General features: G+C 42.8%; 1 protein-coding gene across 1 annotated transcript in view; it reads right to left on the bottom strand.

Moving 5' to 3' along the window:
• SMYD3 (SET and MYND domain containing 3) overlaps positions 1 to 23,683 on the bottom strand; it is an 876,371-nt gene that overhangs the window by 704,040 nt on the left and 148,648 nt on the right. Inside the window, exon 3 of the mRNA XM_040429445.1 lies at positions 4,106 to 4,213. Within this exon, the coding sequence (XP_040285379.1) occupies positions 4,106 to 4,213 (108 nt within the window). The remainder of the gene's footprint in view (positions 1 to 4,105; positions 4,214 to 23,683) is intronic.

Raw genomic sequence — 23,683 nt, 5'->3', positions numbered from 1 at the left:
ATTTATTTATTTATTTTTCCTTATGTATCTACACATTTTGCATTTATCTTTATTTAATGTATTCACTCTTGTTTTCCCCTTTATTCTCACAAAGGCTCATGAGATTAAGGTCAGGGAGGACTGCAATGTCATAGCATATACAAGCCGCATATATTAATGTAACTCTATAACTGAACTTTTTAAGGCCCTATGTGGCTTAGGCAGGGTGCTTAAAGGGGTTGTCCCACTTCATTAAATACGGTTACATTAAATCATTGCCCCCCACTGAACATTTCTTCCAATACATGTAATTAAAAAAAACTTAGCATTCAGCCTAAAAACGCTCCTTTCTCTCTCCTTTGTTTGTGCTGGTATCCCATGGATACGGCCACATCTCGCCGGCCGCATCCATGCCGCACCTGCGCACTGGTAACTATTGCGATCCTACAGCCGGCCTCTCCCTCACACTGTGAGCGCGCACGTCCCATAGTTTTGCGCGGGCGCCCAATCATAGCAATGTATTACTGTTTTCTGGCAGCAGGAGGGAGCGCACAGCGTCATAGCAACCGAGGACACCGTGCGCTCCCTCCTGCCGCCGGAATACAGTGATATACTGCTATGATCTATAAGAGAGTATCACTGTATTCCGGCAGCAGGAGGGAGCGCACGGCGTCATAGCAACCGAGGACGCCGTGCGCTCCCTCCTGCCGCCGGAATACAGTGATATACTGCTATGATCTATATGCTTTTTATCCGGGGCCAGGGTCCTGAATCAAACTACCACTGCCCCGAACCTTGTGACAAAGTCAGCAGGAGCCCCAGCATCTCCTCCTATACCTTGCCCGGCGACATTTGCAGCTCCAGCCGCCGCATCTGCAGAGGCAACGGGACGGGCTGTGACGTCATGCTGAGCGTCCAATCAGCTGGCGGCCATTGGACGGGACGCAGCATGTCCTTCTACTCCGGTCCTGTGGTAGTTCTTACCTCATAACCATGAGTGCTGTCGGCGAGCCGCCTGGGAGCTTCAGCAAGAGGCTGCTGGTGACCGGCGGGGCGGGCTTCATGTAAGTGACTTGGCCCGCCGCCAGTGCTAGTAATCTTCTGATGACAGCCTGTGGGTGCAGTGTAGGGACATTACTGGGGGCAGTTTGGAAAGTTACTATGGGCACTATAGGGAGATTACTGGGTGCATTGAAGGGAGATTACTGGGGGCAGTGGAGGAAGTTACTATGGGCACTATAGGGAGATTACTAGGTGCACTTTACTGTGGGCACTATGGGAACATTACTGGGGGCAGTGGAGGGAAATTACTGTTGACACTATAGGACATTACTGGGGGCATGAACATTACCGGGGGCAGTTGGGGGTCATTACTGTGGGCGTTATATAGAGACATTACTGCAGCCGGAATACAGTGATATACTGCTATGATCTATAAGAGAGTATCACTGTATTCCAGCGGCAGGAGGGAGCGCACGGCGTCATAGCAACAGAGGACGCCGTGCTCTCTGGTGCCCAGAAGGAGTCCAGGCGGCAATCCACAGATGCCCCCCACCCCATAAGTGCCATCCACAGATCCCCCCACCCCATAAGTGCCATCCACAGATCCCCCCCCACCCCATAAGTGCCATCCACAGATCCCCCCCCACCCCATAAGTGCCATCCACAGATCCCCCCACCACATAAGTGCCATCCACAGATCCCCCCACCCCATAAGTGCCATCCACAGATCCCCCCCCATAAGCTGGGTAATAGGTCAGTGATAATATCAGACACCGGGAAAGCTGGGTAATAAGTCTATAAGACTTATTACCCAGCTTTCCCGGTGTACAATAATATTACAGACTTATTACCCAGCTTTCCCGGTATCAGATATTATCACTGACTTATTACCCAGCTTTCCCGGTGAACAATATTATCGCTGACTTATTACCCAGCTTTCCCGGTATCAGATATTATCACTGACTTATTACCCAGCTTTCCCGGTGTACAATATTATTGTACACCGGGAAAGCTAGGTAATAAGTCTGTAATAATATCTGACACCGGGAAAGCTGGGTAATAAGTCAGTGATAATATCTGATACCGGGAAAGCTGGGTAATAAGTCTGTAATAATATTGTTCACCGGGAAAGCTGGGTAATAAGTCAGTGATAATATTGTACACCGGGAAAGCTGGGTAATAAGTCAGTGATAATATTGTACACCGGGAAAGCTGGGTAATAAGTCAGTGAATATATCTATCTATATCTAGCACAGATCATATGGCTACTAGCTAACATGCATTTGGGCTGTAGTGATTTATTGTTTTTGCTGCACAGAATGGGTTTGTAACACAGGTTTTATGTGTAAAAGTGTATTAGACTGCAGGACAGCCACAAGTTACTACATTAGTTCACTAGCATTGGTCAGTGGTCACTGAGTGATTCCCCAGCAGGAGGATGGGCTTTACATACTCTGCAGGCTCCAGAAGGATGACTCATCCACATGAACGAGCACGCAAGGACTGAACTCTCAGGGTGAGTCATGAGGAGGCGTGGCCGGCCTTCACTCAACTGCCTGAGCCAAACCAGGAAGTTATCAGGACATTTACTGCTCGTAAGACTGAAAAAGCAAAGTGGGACAACCCCTTTAATCTCTTAAAGAGACCAGTCCTCTATAGAGACTTACTGGAAATGCTCCATGGTACGTGTGAAATCCCAAGGCTTGTTGGAAAGTCTAATCTTGACTCATAGGGAGTCACTTCAAATAGGTGGTGCTGCCAAGACCTGGCCCTTGAGTGCGACCTTCTACCTACTTCTACAACTGCAGTGATGACATGGCAGTATACAACATGTGAACGCTACAGTCAATCACTGTTATCAGAGGTAGAGTCTGAGAGCTGAACTAGATCAGGACCATACCCATAAACCAAAATACTTTATGGTAAAAGGTATAAAAGTTGGCACAGGTATATATAGTGGATAACAGTGATGGCCAGTTTGCAGTGTTCGCCAACGAACACATGCGGGCTGCCATCTTAACTCACAAGTCCGGCGATGCACAGGTAAGCCCTTACCTGTGCCTGTGCCTCGAGACGTTCTGAAATCAATGCGGTCACTGGGAGCAGGCAGTTCTGAGAACAGCCCGATGAAGGCCCCCGGCGGCTGTTCTCGGAATTGCCTGCTCCCGGTGACCGCATTTGATTTCAGACCGGCTCGCGGAGCAGGCACAGGTAAGGGCTTACCTGTGCATCGCCGGACTTGTGAGTTAAGATGGCAGCCCGCATGTGTTCGTTGGCGAACACTGCGAACTGGCCATCACTGGTGGACAATATAGGAAAGTCTATTGCTGCTGCAGATAATTTAGCACAAAAATATGTCTCACTTGGGCATGGCAGCATATCTTAAGGCAAACTACTCAGATTAGCATGCCTAAAGACAGGTATAGAGATACAACGAAAGTTAATTTATGTTGCTTATATATTTTACTATCTTGGACACACTATCTTGACAGATATTGCCCTCATTTGGATTCCAATTGAGGACTGCAGCACTAGAAGGCAACCACCGGGCCACAGGAGGTGGTTGTCGTGAGTACAGTATATGGGACCAGTGACAATGTGCACCACTTTACAAGCTTGCCTGAAATTGTTTAGAAGGTTGAAAGAGAAAGGGAGTGACAAGTGGCATGTTATATAGAATTCTAGAGAAGCTGAGAAACATAGGTAAACTCTTGAAGGTATGAGCAGCACAAAGAAGGAGGTCATAACAAAAAGAGTAACCGTTAAGTCAATTACTTTCTAAAATACTAATAGTGTATAAGTATGAAGCGAACAGCGACAGAGCTTGGTCAAGGTTCAGTGCAATGAGTATTGGAGTAAACTGTATTCAAGTAGTGAATACTTTTACTATAAGCTTTGAAGGATAATGATGAAGAGTCCTGAGTAACACGTAAGCATCCACTATGATAGAAACTGTATAAAGGGACAGCCAAAAGCCCTTGTAAAAATACAAATTATGTTCTGTAGATTTAGCAATTTTTCTTGATGGCTTTCTCCAGAGACAGATGAAAACCTCCAATATTGTCATATCTGTGTATATGGATATTCAGCAATTATAATAATAGCAAATGAGTTTTCAACTCACCAGTTTAAAGATAATTTTAGCGACAAGCCTGACAGAGTCAGTAGGAACATTTGGTGAGATGCTCTTCAGGCACAAACACTCTCTTTTATGGTCTTTCCAAGCTTTTTTCTAAAAAGGAAACATACAACACAACAAAATATTACACAAAAAAAGCATTTACAAGTTGTCCTCTATGCTCATTCTGAAGTCCCGCATAATGGATTCTGCATACTAGGCCTGCACAATATATCGCCAAAGCAATCGCAATAAATCGCCATATCGCAATCGCCAATTGGCCAACCCAAAAATGCTGCAATTGTATTACCAAATTTTTTCGCTTTATAAGACAAACTTTTTCTCCCCCAAAAGTGGGGGGAAAATGGCAGTGCATCTTATAAAGCGATGGTTGACTTTTTACGTGGCTGACACGGATGTATCGCCGGCCGCTATGTTGCACAGCGCAGCCGGCGATACATCAGTTACAGTGCGGGGAGGGAGGAGGGGCTGGAGGCAAGTCGTTATTTTAATGAACAAACGTTCTTCTATTTATTCTGTTTATCTGTTCTGTGCAGTGCTATTAAGAAAATGGCAAGTTTTGTATTTTGTACTTTTGCAGTAATGCAAATATGTTATTTAATTTAGTAAAAGATGTTTTATTTTGAAAAACACTGTGCATTTCAGTTCTTGAGTTAAGCTTAACTACATTTCAGCATTATCAGTAATTTCTGTGTGCTTTTGCTTTGAAAATCCAAGCAAATAGACCTCTAGCACAATTCCCTTAAAATATCGCATCGCATATCGTTATCGCAATTTTTAGGGCCCTTATCGCAATCGCACCAAATTCCCATATCGTGCAGCCCTACTGTATACTAAAAATACACCGTGCAGTTCCATCCTTGTTTTTGACAGTTATTGAATTCAATGAAGCTTTAATAAGAACTGTATATGTAATATAGTAATAATTCTCAGCTAAATAAATAGTTCTTAATAATTAATAGTTCTATTACTACAACTCATCCTCTATTCACGGGATAGACAGGAGTCCAACCGATGGAGTCCCTGCCAATCACAAGAATGGAGGTCCATGCTCCCCATTTGAATGGAATAGCCAAAGCAACTGCATGTCCACCTCTCCATTCAACACTACAGGACTGCTGAAAATAGAGTACAGGCGATCGGCTATCGCCACTAGTCCCAAAGAGCAGTATGGAGTGGCAGCGTGCATGCATGACAGCTGCTATATTCAAATGGGGGAGCACAGGCCCCCGTATTCATGATTGGTGGGGGCCCTAGCGGTCAGAAACCGTCAACCAGACATCCCCTATGCTGTGGATATTCTGTTTTAATGGGACAATCCCTTTCAAGTTTTTAAGTATCCTTGGGGTCCACCCTCCACCCATCAGCAGAAGAGATCACTATGTCTCAATAAACAATGAAGGGAGTCTAATCCTAACCGAGCACACACTGGTAACCTAAAAAACCCTTAAAGGATAACTGTCACACTTAGACCCTAATTTCAATTTTCATATATGTAGTTACTAATAACATGATATTCCAGAATCAGTTACTATTAGACTGACTTACCCCATATTTAATAAGATTCAGCCCTTAGCAACCAGTCTGCATAAAACTGCAATTTCACTATTCAGTTAAGATGGCCGCCACTGCCCTCACCCTGAGGCTAATCCCGCTTGCCCTCACTAGCCAGTAACAATAGCCGTCCAAAAGTGTCAGTAACCAGAGCCCTCCCTCCTAAAGGGTTAATCTCCTGCAGCACAAAGGGGTCCTCTTACCACATGTTGCTTTTATTTATACACTGAGCAGATGGCAGATCTTCCTTCCCTGCTCTGCGCTGCTCCAACTCTGCATTCTCCAACTCTGCATTCTCCAGCTCTGCTGAGTGAGGGAGCGTCTGCCAAGCGCAGGGACAGGGAGAAGTGCACACAGCCCAGGCACTGTTATCAGCTGCTGGGGAGGACCTGGCTTTAATCATTTACTTACAGTCCCTGGCTGTCAGTAATGTGACCTTGCACGGACCATGCCTAGCAACCCTATTTTAAGCACAGGTAAAAGTAGGCAGTACAGGGGACAAAAATGTGGAAGGGGTAATTGAATGCACAGTGAAAAGTTGAAATAGGGCCACCAAAGAGATATTAATCACCACAATCCAATACTCCAAAAAAAAAAAATACGACAGTTATACTTTAAGGGTACTTACACATGTTTTGGATTATGCATGGATTTTCCATGCAGATTTTTGAGAAAAAACTATTTTTTATACAGTATCAGCAAGTGAATGAGATTTGACAAATCTCACGCACACTTTGTGTATTGTTTCCGTGCAGAAATTGAATTGAAATACGTAGCATGTCATATTTTTATGCCGATTTTTAGAGTGGATTTCACCCTTTGCAATGCAGGGTGAGATTGTGGCAAAAGTACATCAAAATCCTCAACATAACACGTGTCAGGCAGTACTAGCACCACGGCTCCTGTCCCTGCTGGACCATAAGTGATGATGCCACATGACAGAAAAAAAAAAACACAGCAAATTCTCTAAAGTAAAAAAAATGTATACTCATTTTGTCAAGCCCAATGGTCTTTGTTAACAAGCTGCCAGTGATGAAGTGCCAAACCACCCACTAAAGTATCTGAGAGCTGGATTGGTGGGGGATTTTAATAGCTCTTTTTGTGTTCTATTATGTTAAAGGAGTTGTCATACAAAAAATATTCTACAGCTTTCAAAAGAGCACCTGGATCTGAATACTTTTGTAATTGCATGTAATAAAAAATTTAGCATAGCCACTGAATTATTCAATAAAATATATCTGTATAGTGCTACCCGCTGTATGATTTTTACAGTATCTTATTTCTTTGACCTGCTCACTGAGAAGGCCACACATGCTCAGTTTCATTCTTCAACTGCCTCCTGAGCTGTGATAGGGAGAGCGTGGACACGCCTCCTGAGCTGTGATAGGGAGAGCATGGGCACACCCCCTTAGCAGCATAGAAAAGACACTCCCCCTGAGCTGCCAGACTGATATAACGGTAGCAGAGCAATAAATAGGGAGATCTCTGGATCCATGTGAGGTACAGGGGTGGTTCTAGCTTTGTTAGAAAGAGATTGTCCTGCACTATATGATGCCTGGTTTTCATTTTTTACATTGGTCATGGGATAACCACTTTAAGGATATTTGCTGTGCTTTATTTATTTATTTGTTTATTTATTTATTTTCTTTTTTTTTTTTGGGGGGGGGGGGTTCGTACAATCTGCCAATCCCTTTAAAGAAGAACTCCCACCAAAAAATGTTATTCTCTGACCTACATGATTTAATCTGTAATGAGGATCAGAAGGGAGGGGATAGATAAAAAATACAGTCACTGATGAGAAGATTACATTCACTACAGATTTTATCATGTACCTTTCGGAGAATAATATTTTATTGAAAGTTCTTCTTTAACGCCCTGCTGACAAGCCATACTTAACATAGCTCTGTATGTACACTTATAATTGTTACAAAACCTATTTCTCCCACCGGTTGAATACACATGCATGCTCGAAGAATAAGCCATGGGCAGATGTTTAATTTTATATTTTTGTTTTACTACTTAAATAATGCTGACATATTCCGCAGTGCATTATAGACTTTATTACCACTTGCTGTCCCCAGTGGGGCTCACAATCTAAGTTCCCTATCTTTATGTGAGGAAACCCACACAAACACTGGGAGAACATACAAACTCCATGCAGATGTCTGTTGTCAGATCTTGGTCAGATTCTAACCATGGACCCCAGCGCTGCAAGGCACCACTCCTATCAACTGAGGCAACATGCCTGAACCAACTAGTCCTATCCTAAATCCAACATTCCTGAACCAACTAGTGCTATCCTAAATCCAACATGCCCGAACCAACTAATTCTATCCTAAATCCAACATGCCTGAACCAACTAATCCTATCCTAAATCCAACATGCCTGAACCAAATAGTCCTATCCTAAATCCAACATGCCTGAACCAACTAGTCCTATCCTAAATCCAACATGCCTGAACCAACTAGTCCTATCCTAAATCCAACATGCCCGAACCAACTAGTCCTATCCTAAATCCAACATGCCTGAACCAACATCTGCCATTAGATAAGGATCTCCCAATACTCATTACAACCAATCCTGCCAAAATTCTCTGGGTCGGCTAACATACATTTAAGGGCATACAACAGTCCTGATTTGGCCACTGTCACATCATGTTTTTTCAAGCATTCTGAAACACTTTTTTTTTTAAATGCACGTTAGAGGCAACCTATTTTTTGTTATTGTGCACACAACTTTTTCCTGGTGTTTTTGAAGTTTTATTGAGAAGCCATTTTTCCTAATGTGTGTCTTCAAATAAACCATCCCTACAATTTGAATAAAAGCATCAGAATTTCAGACTTTACAGTTTTTCGACAGCTAATGTGAAAACAAACACATTAACAGCTGAACCAAGGCTAAAACAACTAAATTGATGGAAGCCTCACAGTTTATTCTGCTTATTAATAAACATAGTTACTGTAATATGCAATGAACAAGTGGATAAACTAATTGTAGTATTTTAGGCAAGTTTTGCTTTCAATACTATTGTGAATGCTAGTCATGTAAAATGACAGCCAGGCAATGCATTACAATGCAGTCTTTTCCCAGGGCACCACATTTAAAACGCTATTAAAAAACATGTTTGAATTTTAAAGCCAAACGGCTCCATGAATCGAGAAGACATTCTGGGCTCATTTCAGAAAGCCAAATAAACACTTTTCAGATTTTCTATTTACCGGTATATATGTATTTAGAAGAAAATAAAATGACTATGGCTAAACCCACATTCTCTAGTCTTTACTGTTTTTTTTTTCCTGTACAAAATATTTTACATAGAAACGACTAACACATAGAGGTAGAGTTTGTTCACGTCCCAACTATGTACACAAAGCAAAATATTTTTTTCAATTCGATGAGAATCCATGTAAAAAATATTTCTTACAGAGGTATTTTCAGGTAGAAGCATCGCTCCTCGGAGAGAACATGGTGCCTGATGGAAACAACATACAGCACTACCACACACCTATTAGAAAGTTCGGGCAATTATATACATGTATAATAATGTCGAGAGCACAAAATATATAGTCACTAAACCAAACAAACATTGGACACCTCCACACATAGGTATTTTACAAACTTAGTAATTTATTAAAGATGATATCATAAAAAATATCTGCAACAGCAGACTGTGGTACACAGGGCAAATATCTAAGCAAATATTTTTTTTTTTACTAAAGAATAATATCAAACATATAGAACAGCATAATTAACAGACAGTAAAGGACTGATGGACCCAGGGGAGGGCCGAGTGGTCGGCCACAGCAAAGATTCTGGCTAAAAATAAAGTGACAATAATTGTTGTGATAATAATAAACAAGACTGCCAGCAAGAGGCAAAAAAAAAAACTAGCATTAAAGAAACCTGTTTCAAAGAAACTAGGTACAAGGATCCACAAGCTGGCAGTCAAAAGTAAACGGACAAAAAAGAATAAGTGTACTACCAGATGCTGCGTGTCGCCCCTCGGTCACACCCTGCCAAACGCCGTTTCGTCTGTGAAGGCTTCTTCCGGAAGGTGTCCAATGTTTGTTTGGTTTAGGAACATACAGCACTGCACTGCCATTTAAATGAGCCATTAGGCTAGTGTCGCATGACTTCTTGTCGAAGTCACACATTTTTTATAATAGTGAATGGTGTCTCACTGTGACAACCAACATGCTGCAACGGCAACACGACTGTTGCAAATAATCCGTCCAAGTTGGATTTTTGTGCGACTGTCATGTTGCAGTCTCAGCATGCCGCATGTTGCAGTGCGACACCATTGACTGTCATTACAAAAAATGTTGCGCGACATTGGTGTGACACATATCGCAGTGTAGTTGTTCCCTTTTTGTCACAACAAATGTTGGCGTGTAGCCCTAGCCAAACTTAATGAAATCTAGCAAACTAATAAATAATGAAAAGTACATTGTGCAAGGTAGCAGAAACACATACTGTAATCAAGGATGTAAACTTGTGTATACCTTTGTACATATAGCTTTAAAAGTAATTTATGTGCACTATAAAGAACATAAATTATATAACAATTGTAAATAATAATTTAGAGATGCTCTAACTTTTTTTTAATTAAATTCAACAAATAAGTCATGTTTCCTACTTCTGTGCAGAACATGGGACTGGAGCTTCTATTTCATATAATGAGTCTCTATTTGAATAGCCTACTTCTGTCAAAGAAAAATGTGCTCCCATAATATTCTTGCACTAATATAGTATATTAAGTAAATTAGACTGACTGCCATATGTGCAAGCTCTACAAATCCAATGTATAAAGCTGATCACAGTGAACAGAAAATTTATGTATGAAATATTAAGTTAAACAGTCTGAAAAGTTAAGTAGCATATTTACGTGCATTATTAAAAAAAAAAAGTGTTGATTGCATTCATGTATAATTGTCTACTAGATGAAGATGTGCAAAGATGTACTGATTGGTAACTGCTGAGTTAATGCTACATTAACCCCTTCAGGACCTTGCCATTTTTCACATTAAGGACCAGGCCATTTTTTGCAAATTTGACAAGTGTCACTTTATGTGGTGATAACGTTAAAACGCTTTTACTTATCCAGGCCATTCTGAGATTGTTTTCTAGTTACGTATTGTACTTCATGACAGTGGCAAATGAGTCAAAATATTTCATTTGTATTTATAAAAAAATACCAAATTTACCAAGAATTTGGAAAAATTCACATTCAAAATTTCAATTTCACTGCTTTTAAAACAGATAGTGATACCTCCTAAAATAGTTATTACTTTACATTTCCCATATGTCTACTTCATGTTTGGATCATTTTGTAAATGACATTTTCTTTTTTTGGGACGTTAGAAGGCTTAGAAGTTTAGAAGCAAATCTTACATTTTTTAAGAAGTCTGAAGTCACTTTGTGGGGCTTACATAATAGAATCAACCAATAAATGGCCCCATTTTAGAAACTACATCCCTTAAGGTATTCAAAATTTATTTTACAAACTTTGTTAACCCTTTAGGTGTTCCACAAGAATTAAAGGAAAATGGAGATTAAATTTCAGAATTTAAATTTTTGGGCAGATTTTCCATTTTAATAAAAAAAATTCCAGTAACAAAGCAAGGGTTAACAGCCAAACAAAACTCAATATTTATTACCCTGATTCAGTAGTTTACAGAAACACCCCATATGTGGTCGTAAACTGTACGGGCACACGGCATGGCGCAGAAGGAAAGGAACGCCATATGGTTTTTGGAAGGCAGATTTCACTGGGATAATTTTAAGCTGCGATGTCACATTTGAAGACCCCCTGATGCACCCCTAGAGTATAAACTCAAAAATAATGACCCCATTTTGTAAACCACGGCATAAAGTGGCAGTTTTGTTGGTACTATTTTAGGGTACATAAGATTTTTGGTTGCTCTATATTACACTTTTTGTGAGGCAAGGTAACAAAAAATAGCTGTTTTGGCACCGTTTTTATTGTTTGTTATTTACAATGTTCATCTGACAGGTTAGATCATGTGGTATTTTTATAGAGCAGGTTGTTACGGACGTGACAATACCAAATATGACAACTTTTTTTGTTGTATGTTTCAGTTTTACATAAAAGAATCCATATCCTGAAAGCAACATTTTTTTTTTTTTTTTTTTTTGGGCGACTGTCTCATGTAGGGGCTCATTTTTTTCGGTATGAGATGACTGTTTGATTGGTACTATTTTAGGGTGCATATGACTTTTTGATCGCTTGGTATTACACTTTTTGTGATGTAAGGTGACAAAAAATGGCTTTTTTGACACAGTTTTTTTTTTTTTTTACGGTGTTCACCTGAGGGGTTAGGACATGGTGATACCTAATTTGCATATTTTTATTTATTTATTTAAGTTTTACACAATAACAGCATTTTTTCAACAAAAAAAAATCATGTTTTAGTATCTCCATATTCTTAGAGCCATAGTTTTTTGTTTTTTTTTGCCCAATTGTTTTATGTAGGGGCTCATTTTTTGCGGATTCAGGTGACGGATTGGTACTATTTTGGGGGGCATACGCCTTTTTGAATGCTTGGTGTTGCACTTTTTGTGATGTAAGGTGACCTAAAAAAATCTTATTTTAGCACAGTTTTTATTTTATTTTTTTCTACGGTGTTCAGGTGAGGATTATGTGATATTTCTGTAGAGCCGGTCGTTACGGACATGGAAATACCCAATATGTCTGTTTTTTTGGTGATTTATTTTTTTCTTGAAACTTGATTTTTTTTTATTATGAAAAACACATTATTTCATACTTTTTAAAAAAAAAACATTTTGTCCCACTCTTGGACTTCGACTTATGGGGTCTGATCCCCTCTGCAATGCATTACAATACAAGCTGTATTGTAATGCATTGGCTGTCAGCTTTTCTGCTGACAGCCTGCCTGTGAGACCCAGCCTAAGGGCTGGATCTCACAGGCTTCTGTAGAAGGCATCGGGCTTGCCTTCTCTGCCATCGGGTCCCCGCCACTGCAGCGCGGGGACCCGATGGGGAAGCAGGGAACACCCGTACCCTCAATCCTGCGGTAAGCTTTGACCGCGGCATAAAAGTGGTTAACACGCTGGCATCTGTGTTTTCACCAATGCCGGCGTATGCAGCAGAGGCGTAGGTCCTTAACCACCTCCGGACCGCTGTACGCACAGACGCGTCCTGGAGGTGGTTGATTCATTCCGCCTGGACGCATATACGCGTCATCTCGCGAGACGCGAGATTTCCTGTGAACGCGCGCACACAGGCGCGCGCGCCCACAGGAACGGAAGGTAAGAGAGTTGATCTCCAGCCTGCCAGCGGCGATCGTTCGCTGGCACGCTGGAGATGTGTTTTTTTTAACCCCTAACAGGTATATTAGACGCTGTTTTGATAACAGCGTCTAATATACCTGCTACCTGGTCCTCTGGTGGTCCCCTTTGTTTGGATCGACCACCAGAGGACACAGGTAGCTCAGTAAAGTAGCACCAAGCACCACTACACTACACTACACCCCCCCCCCCGTCACTTATTAACCCCTTATTAGCCCCTGATCACCCCATATAGACTCCCTGATCACCCCTGATCACCCCATATAGACTCCCTGATCACCCCCCTGTCATTGATTACCCCCCTGTCATTGATCAACCCCCTGTAAAGCTCCATTCAGATGTCCGCATGATTTTTACGGATCCACTGATAGATGGATCGGATCCGCAAAACGCATCCGGACGTCTGAATGAAGCCTTACAGGGGCATGATCAATGACTGTGGTTATCACCCCATATAGACTCCCTGATCACCCCCCTGTCATTGATCACCCCCCTGTCATTGATTACCCCCCTGTAAAGCTCCATTCAGACGTCCGCATGATTTTTACGGATCCACTGATAGATGGATCGGATCCGCAAAACGCATCCGGACGTCTGAATGAAGCCTTACAGGGGCATGATCAATGACTGTGGTGATCACCCCATATAGACTCCCTGATCACCCCCCTGTCATTGATCACCCCCCTGTCATTGATTACCCCCCTGTAAAGCTCCATTCAGACGTCCGCATGATTTTTACGGATCCACTGATAGATGGATCGGATCCGCAAAACGCATCCGGACGTCTGAATGAAGCCTTACAGGGGCATGATCAATGACTGTGGTGATCACCCCATATAGACTCCCTGATCACCCCCCTGTAAAGCTCCATTCAGATGTCCGCATGATTTTTACGGATGCACTGATAGATGGATCGGATCCGCAAAACGCATCCGGACGTCTGAATGAAGCCTTACAGGGGCATGATCAATGACTGTGTTGATCACCCCATATAGACTCCCTGATCACCCCCCTGTAAAGCTCCATTCAGATGTCCGCATGATTTTTACGGATGCACTGATAGATGGATCGGATCCGCAAAACGCATCCGGACGTCTGAATGAAGCCTTACAGGGGCATGATCAATGACTGTGGTGATCACCCCATATAGACTCCCTGATCACCCCCCTGTAAAGCTCCATTCAGATGTCCGCATGATTTTTACGGATGCACTGATAGATGGATCGGATCCGCAAAACGCATCCGGACGTCTGAATGAAGCCTTACAGGGGCGTGATCAATGACTGTGGTGATCACCCCATATAGACTCCCTGATCACCCCCCTGTCATTGATTACACCCCTGTCATTGATCACCCCCCTGTAAAGCTCCATTCAGATGTCCGCATGATTTTTACGGATGCACTGATAGATGGATCGGATCCGCAAAACGCATCCGGACGTCTGAATGAAGCCTTACAGGGGCATGATCAATGACTGTGGTGATCACCCCATATAGACTCCCTGATCACCCCCCTGTAAAGCTCCATTCAGATGTCCGCATGATTTTTACGGATGCACTGATAGATGGATCGGATCCGCAAAACGCATCCGGACGTCTGAATGAAGCCTTACAGGGGCGTGATCAATGACTGTGGTGATCACCCCATATAGACTCCCTGATCACCCCCCTGTCATTGATTACCCCCCTGTCATTGATCACCCCCCTGTAAAGCTCCATTCAGATGTCCGCATGATTTTTACGGATGCACTGATAGATGGATCGGATCCGCAAAACGCATCCGGACATCTGAATGAAGCCTTACAGGGGCATGATCAATGACTGTGGTGATCACCCCATATAGACTCCCTGATCACCCCCCTGTCATTGATTACCCCCCTGTCATTGATTACCCCCCTGTAAAGCTCCATTCAGACGTCCGCATGATTTTTACGGATCCACTGATAGATGGATCGGATCCGCAAAACGCATCCGGACGTCTGAATAAAGCCTTACAGGGGCATGATCAATGACTGTGGTGATCACCCCATATAGACTCCCTGATCACCCCCCTGTCATTGATTACCCCCCTGTAAAGCTCCATTCAGATGTCCGCATGATTTTTACGGATGCACTGATAGATGGATCGGATCCGCAAAACGCATCCGGACGTCTGAATGAAGCCTTACAGGGGCATGATCAATGACTGTGGTTATCACCCCATATAGACTCCCTGATCACCCCCCTGTCATTGATCAACCCCCTGTCATTGATCACCCCCCCTGTCATTGATCACCCCCCCTGTCATTGATCACCCCCCCTGTCATTGATCACCACCCCTGTCATTGATCACCCTCTGTAAGGCTCCATTCAGACATTTTTTTGGCCCAAGTTAGCGGAATTTTTATTTATTTTTCTTACAAAGTCTCATATTCCACTAACTTGTGTCAAAAAATAAAATCTCACATGAACTCACCATACCCCTCACGGAATCCAAATGCGTAAAATTTTTTAGACATTTATATTCCAGACTTCTTCTCACGCTTTAGGGCCCCTAGAATGCCAGGGCAGTATAAATACCCCACATGTGACCCCATTTCGGAAAGAAGACACCCCCAGGTATTCCGTGAGGGGCATATTGAGTCCATGAAAGATTGAAATTTTTGTCCCAAGTTAGCGGAACGGGAGACTTTGTGAGAAAAAAATAAAAAATATCAATTTCCGCTAACTTGTGCCAAAAAAAAAAAATTTCTATGAACTCGCCATGCCCCTCATTGAATACCTTGGGGTGTCTTCTTTCCAAAATGGGGTCACATGTGGGGTATTTATACTGCCCTGGCATTCTAGGGGCCCCAAAGCGTGAGAAGAAGTCTGGTATCCAAATGTCTAAAAATGCCCTCCTAAAAGGAATTTGGGCACCTTTGCGCATCTAGGCTGCAAAAAAGTGTCACACATCTGGTATCGCCGTACTCAGGAGAAGTTGGGGAATGTGTTTTGGGGTGTCATTTTACATATACCCATGCTGGGTGAGAGAAATATCTTGGTCAAATGCCAACTTTGTATAAAAAAATGGGAAAAGTTGTCTTTTGCCAAGATATTTCTCTCACCCAGCAAGGGTATATGTAAAATGACACCCCAAAACACATTCCCCAACTTCTCCTGAATACGGCGATACCACATGTGTGACACTTTTTTGCAGCCTAGGTGGGCAAAGGGGCCCATATTCCAAAGAGCACCTTTAGGATTTCACAGGTCATTTACCTACTTAACACACATTAGGGCCCCTGGAAAATGCCAGGGCAGTATAACTACCCCACAAGTGACCCCATTTTGGAAAGAAGACACCCCAAGGTATTCCGTGAGGGGCATGGCGAGTTCCTCCAATTTTTTTTTATTTTTTGTCACAAGTTAGTGGAAAATGCTGATTTTTTTTTTTTTTTTTTTTTTTTTTTTTTATACAAAGTCTCATATTCCACTAACTTGTGACAAAAAATAAAAACTTCCATGAACTCACTATGCCCATCAGCGAATACCTTGGGGTCTCTTCTTTCCAAAATGGGGTCACTTGTGGGGTAGTTATACTGCCCTGGCATTCTAGGGGCCCAAATGTGTGGTAAGGAGTTTGAAATCAAATTCAGTAAAAAATGACCTGTGAAATCCGAAAGGTGCTCTTTGGAATATGGGCCCCTTTGCCCACCTAGGCTGCAAAAAAGTGTCACACATCTGGTATTGCCGTACTCAGGAGAAGGTGGGGAATGTGTTTTGGGGTGTCATTTTACATATACCCATGCTGGGTGAGAGAAATATCTTGGCAAACGACAACTTTTCCCATTTTTTTATACAAAGTTGGCATTTGACCAAGATATTTATCTCACCCAGCATGGGTATATGTAAAAAGACACCCCAAAACACATTCCTCAACTTGTCCTGAATACAGAGATACCAGATGTGTGACACTTTTTTGCAGCCTAGGTGGGCAAAGGGGCCCATATTCCAAAGAGCACCTTTCGGATTTCACAGGTCAATTTTTACAGAATTTGATTTCAAACTCCTTACCACACATTTGGGCCCCTAGAATGCCAGGGCAGTATAACTACCCCACAAGTGACCCCATTTTGGAAAGAAGAGACCCCAAGGTATTCGCTGATGGGCATAGTGAGTTCATGGAAGTTTTTATTTTTTGTCACAAGTTAGTGGAATATGAGACTTTGTATGAAAAAAAAAAAAAATCATCATTTTCCACTAACTTGTGACAAAAAATAAAAAATTCTAGGAACTCGCCATGCCCCTCACGGAATACCTTGGGGTGTCTTCTTTCCAAAATGGGGTCACTTGTGGGGTAGTTATACTGCCCTGGCATTCTAGGGGCCCAAATGTGTGGTAAGGAGTTTGAAATCAAATTCAGTAAAAAATGACGAGTGAAATCCGAAAGGTGCTCTTTGGAATATGGGCCCCTTTGCCCACCTAGGCTGCAAAAAAGTGTCACACATCTGGTATCTCCGTACTCAGGAGAAGGTGGGGAATGTGTTTTGGGGTGTCATTTTATATATACCCATGCTGGGTGAGAGAAATATCTTGGCAAAAGACAACTTTTCCCATTTTTTTATACAAAGTTGTCATTTGACCAAGATATTTATCTCACCCAGCATGGGTATATGTAAAAAGACACCCCAAAACACATTCCTCAACTTCTCCTGAGTACGGGGATACCAGATGTGTGACACTTTTTTGCAGCCTAGGTGGGCAAAGGGGCCCATATTCCAAAGAGCACCTTTCGGATTTCACAGGTCATTTTTTACTGAATTTGATTTCAAAGTCCTTACCACACATTTGGGCCCCTAGAATGCCAGGGCAGTATAACTACCCCACAAGTGACCCCATTTTGGAAAGAAGAGACCCCAAGGTATTCGCTGATGGGCATAGTGAGTTCATAGAACTTTTTATTTTTTGTCACAAGTTAGTGGAATATGAGACTTTGTAAGAAAAAAAAATAAAAAAAATAAAAATCATCATTTTCCGCTAACTTGTGACAAAAAATAAAAAGTTCTATGAACTCACTATGCCCATCAGCGAATACCTTAGGGTGTGTACTTTCAGAAATGGGGTCATTTGTGGGGTGTTTGTACTGTCTGGGCATTGTAGAACCCCAGGAAACATGACAGGTGCTCTGAAAGTCAGAGCTGCTTCAAAAAGCGGAAATTCACATTTTTGTACCATAGTTTGTAAACGCTATAACTTTTACCCAAACCATTTTTTTTCTACCCAAACATTTTTTTTTTATCAAAGACATGTAGAACTATAAATTTAGAGCAAAATTTCTATATGGATGTCGTTTTTTTTTGCAAAATTTTACAACTGAAAGTGAAAAATGTCATTTTTTTGCAAAAAAATCGTTAAATTTCGATTAATAACAAAAAAAGTAAAAATGTCAGCAGCAATGAAATACCACCAAATGAAAGCTCTAATAGTGAGAAGAAAAGGAGGTAAAATTCATTTGGGTGGTAAGTTGCATGACCGAGCAATAAACGGTGAAAGTAGTGTAGGTCAGAAGTGTAAAAAGTGGCCTGGTCTTTCAGGGTGTTTAAGCACTGGGGGCTGAGGTGGTTAAGGGGTTAACACAGAACACTCGCTTTGGGAGCCCATACAGGTTAGGGTACTTTCACAATAGCGTCAAAGTTTTCCGGTATTGAGTTCCGTCCTAGGGGCTCAATACCGGGGAAAAAACTGATCAGTTTTGTCCCAATGCATTCTTAATGGTAAGCAATCCGTTCAGTATGCATCAGGATGTCTTCAGTTCAGTCACTTTTACGGTATTTGGACGGAGAAAATACTGCAGCATTATTTTCTCCGGCCAAACTTCCGGAACACTTGCCTGAATTCCGGATACATTGAAATCAACTTAGACTTAGGCTACATGCACACGACCGTTGCGCGTTTTGCGGTCCGCAAATTGCGGATCCGCAAAACACGGATGGTGTCCGTGTGCGTTCCGCAATATGCGGAACGGCGCGGACAGTCATTAATATAGCTGCCTATTCTTGTCCGCAAAATGGACAAGAATAGGACAGGTTATATTTTTTTTGTGGACCACGTAACGGAGCAACGGATGCAGAGCAAAATTTAGAGCAAAATTTCTATATGGATGTCGTTTTTTTTGCAAAATTTTACAACTGAAAGTGAAAAATGTCATTTTTTTGCAAAAAAATCGTTAAATTTCGATTAATAACAAAAAAAGTAAAAATGTCAGCAGCAATGAAATACCACCAAATGAAAGCTCTAATAGTGAGAAGAAAAGGAGGTAAAATTCATTTGGGTGGTAAGTTGCATGACCGAGCAATAAACGGTGAAAGTAGTGTAGGTCAGAAGTGTAAAAAGTGGCCTGGTCTTTCAGGGTGTTTAAGCACTGGGGGCTGAGGTGGTTAAGGGGTTAACACAGAACACTCGCTTTGGGAGCCCATACAGGTTAGGGTACTTTCACAATAGCGTCAAAGTTTTCCGGTATTGAGTTCCGTCCTAGGGGCTCAATACCGGGGAAAAAACTGATCAGTTTTGTCCCAATGCATTCTTAATGGTAAGCAATCCGTTCAGTATGCATCACTTTCACAATAGCGTCAAAGTTTTCCGGTATTGAGTTCCGTCCTAGGGGCTCAATACCGGGGAAAAAACTGATCAGTTTTGTCCCAATGCATTCTTAATGGTAAGCAATCCGTTCAGTATGCATCAGGATGTCTTCAGTTCAGTCACTTTTACGGTATTTGGACGGAGAAAATACTGCAGCATTATTTTCTCCGGCCAAACTTCCGGAACACTTGCCTGAATTCCGGATACATTGAAATGTATTAATGCCGGATCAGGTATCAAGTGTTCCGGTAAAACTGATCTGGTTTCCAGGTCTGCGCAAAATAACGTGAAAAAAATGTGAAGAATAATAAATACCGGATCCGTTTTTCCTGGTGACACCGGTATTTGTCAAACTGATCAGGATCCTAGGCCTCATGCACACGACCGTTGTTTTGGTCCGCATCCGAGCTGCAGTATTTGCGGCTTGGATGCGGACCCATTAACTTCAATGGGGCTGCAAAAGATGCGGACAGCACTCCGTGTGCTGTCTGCATCCGTTGCTCCGTTACGTGGTCCACAAAAAAAATATAACCTGTCCTATTCTTGTCCATTTTGCGGACAAGAATAGGCAGCTATATTAATGACTGTCCGCGCCGTTCCGCATATTGCGGAACGCACACGGACACCATCCGTGTTTTGCGGATCCGCAATTTGCGGACCGCAAAACGCGCAACGGTCGTGTGCATGTAGCCTAAGTCTAAGTTGATCAGAAAGGACGATTTCAACCAAAATGAAAGTTCATCAGTTGAAATTTAACAACAAACGATCGTTTTTTAGCTGACAGATAATAAACCATTACTATGTGAAAAAAGTCAGATGTGCAACTGCCACACCCTCTTAATTTACAGGGCGAGGCATGATCATGTTTACACTACCTGGCCCTGTCAATCAAAGTGGAGACAGCACAACAGTTGCAGAATGACCTGAGCCTCTAGGTGTAACGGCAACACCCACGTTGCTCCTGCAGGCTTATTTGCATATGATAAAACATAATTCTTCTCAGCAATGTGGTGTCACAGTCATATTGGTGTTTGACTGTGACGCGGTTGCCGTGCAGACTGGTTGCCAGGGGCAACATGTAGTTTGTGGTTTTCACATGCACTTCCCCTTTAAGGTGTGCCTCCCTGCTGTTTGGTGAGCAAGGGATTAATCTTCTGGCTAGTGGGAATTAAGGTGTTTCCTGGGTGTGGCCGCAAGCTTGATATAAACCTGTGGCTTGGAGGCTGGGGGCAGTTGTACTACAGCCTTGCTTGGTGTTGGAGCTTTGAGCCTTGCCCGGGTTTTTCAGCCCAGTCCTTGAGGGCCACCTTATGGAACATAAATTGTCTTTCCTTATGTTTGCTCCTGATTCCCTAACTCACTTGTTATTTGTTAGGTGTGGGTTTATGTTCAGGGTGTGTTGTACGTCTTCATGGTTGTTACATGTCTGGGCTGTTGTTGGTGTTTGTCCCTACATGTATGTTTGACGTTTGCCCTGTATGTTGAAGCCTGTTTGCAGCGCTGCTTGGGGCTGCCATGCACTGTGTGAGCATGGGGGGCTCTGGCAGAGTTAGTATGCTGGATTCCTGTGTGGGTTGTTTGTACTGTGACCTGCTGTGTGTTCAGGCTCCTGTACTGATGCACGGGTTCCAGTTGTGGAGGCTTCGGCAGGTGAGTGAGTTGTCATGTTCTTCTTACCTGCCGATCCTCTTGCTGTGTACGGTCTCTCCCTTTTCCTGCTTCTAGGCCTTTAGAGACTCCTGCTCCTCCGTGTTGTGGATGAACAGGTCGTCTCTCCCCTGCTCCTAAGTGAGGGATTTCCAGGGCGACTCAGGATATTAGGTATCCAGGGTATGAGCCGTCCCACCATCAGGGTCCGCTCATACGGTTAGGAGTTAGGGAGAGTATTAGGGACGCAATAGGAGGTGACCTGCTTCTTGGCCTAGCAGCTATCTCTTATCCTTTTACATAGTACGGTGGGGGGTTTCCCCCCACTCCCCACTATGACATGTGGGCACATATGAACATGGGACCAACACAGATGCCTTCAGCTGTCAGGCATCCTTGCAACTAGTCACCCAGGTACAAATCTGCAGACAAATGCCCTTTAACAGCGAATGGCATGAAGTTACAGTAGTTCCTGCATCATGATGGAAATATGTATCATTACTGTATCAGCAGGAGCTTAGTTGTAATCCCCAGACAGCCACCACCCACCCCACTGCAACTGACAGGATAAGTGCGAGCTACAATCTGAGCAGTTTAACCTCTTTGATGATGCAATCAATAGTGACCACGGCATCTAAGTGGTTGACAGAGGAAGTAAACTACCTCTATCTAGGCATCAGCAACCTGCAGAGCAATTGCAGGGTACCAGTGCATTACTATGGTAAACGTGGACCTTACAGAGGCAGCCAGGGGCCAGAAACATTGCCTAATACTTTGTCAATATAAGGGCTCATGCACACAAACGTATTTTCTTTCTGTGTCCCTTCAGTTTTGTTTTTTTTTTTGCGGACTGTATGCGGAACTATTCATTCCAATGGGTCTGCAAAAAAAACGGAAGTTACTCCGTGTGTATTCCGTTTCCTTATGTCCGTATTTCCATTCTGCAAAAAAATAGAACATGTATTATTGTCTACATTACGGACAAGGATAATACTTTTCTATTAGGGGACAGCTGTTCTGTTCCGCAAAATACGGAATGCACACGAACGTCATCCGTATTTTTTGCGGACTGCAAAATACATACAGTCGTGTGCATGAGCCCTACTACTGATAATCCAAAAAGTATTGCAAAACATTACACAAGTGATGAAAGAATTTCTGCTTCAGGTACCCTAAGGCTGAGTTCACAAGGACGTGACGTTTTGGCTCAGGATGCGTTAAGGGTGCGTTCAGTTACCCCGGGTTCACACCTGAGCGTTCTGAAAGGAGCGCTCTGTATGGGCGTTTACAAGCGCGCATACATAGAAAAGCGAACGCCCATTGTCGCGCGTTCCCGAAAGTCTATGTACGGGAACGCGCGACAAACGCCCAAAAAAACGCTCAAGTACTTGTTTGAGCGTCGGGCGTTTTACAGCGTGATCGTACGCGCTGTAAAATGCCCAGGTGAGAACCATTCCCATAGGGAAGCATTGGTTTCTCCTTGTTGAGCGTTTTACAGCGCGTAGGAACGCGCTGTAAAACGCTCAGGTGTTAACTGGGTGTTAAAAACATGCGATTTTGGAGCCAAAACAAGTCAGTTTTCACTGCGATTGCGTTCAGTGTTTGCGTTCCTTCCACGCGGATAGCATCCGGATGACATGCGTTTTTAACGCACGTGAAAAAAAACGCAAACATCCTGTTGAGTCACATGTTCACTTGAAACACAATATAAACCCGCCCAACATGCTCTTCAGTTTGTGTGGATCTAAAGTGTGTGGATTGTATTTTCAGGTGTTCCTTTTTTGTAAGCAGGATGTCGTCTTTGCCTGCATCAACTCCTGATCTTGTGCTTTTGCACTGGCTGGTGTTTAGTTGTTTTGGAGAGCGGAGAGAAATGCTTGAGGAGGAACCGCGGAGGAAGAGGATGTGGGTTCACCCAATAATTGCACAGAGGGCTTGAAAAGGGCAGTTTCAAACTATGCATGCTGACCTGCGTGAGCACCCTGCCAAATTTGTCCGTTATTGCCGAATGTCCATCCCTACATTTGATCTGCTTTTGGGGGAGTTGAGGCCTGGCCTAACATTCATGAACACCAACATGCGGCGTTGTGTTTCAGCTGAGGAACGGCTAATTATAACTGAGGTATGTAAATTTTTGAGCAGTCAGGAAAAAAGTTATGTATTTTATGTCCGATATATAGCTGATTTAAAGCTGCATAATATCATGAAAAATGTGATGGTTATAGTGTTTATAATTTTTTTATTTTTTATGTTTTCACAGATTTTTGGCAACAGGAAACTCATTTGCCTCATTACATTTTGAATTCCGCATGGGGACCTCCACAATAGCAGGAATAGTGAGGGCTACCTGTGCCACCATGTGGTTGCGACTGCGAGCTGCTGTGCTGCCACAACCAACAAGGCAGCAGTGGCTTCAGATTGCACAGGGCTTCCA

Source organism: Bufo bufo, chromosome 4 (genome assembly GCF_905171765.1).
Source record: "Bufo bufo chromosome 4, aBufBuf1.1, whole genome shotgun sequence".
Classification (NCBI taxonomy): Eukaryota; Metazoa; Chordata; class Amphibia; order Anura; family Bufonidae; genus Bufo; species Bufo bufo.
Note: the sequence above shows the minus strand (reverse complement) of the source record. Positions and strands in the feature narration are given on the sequence as shown.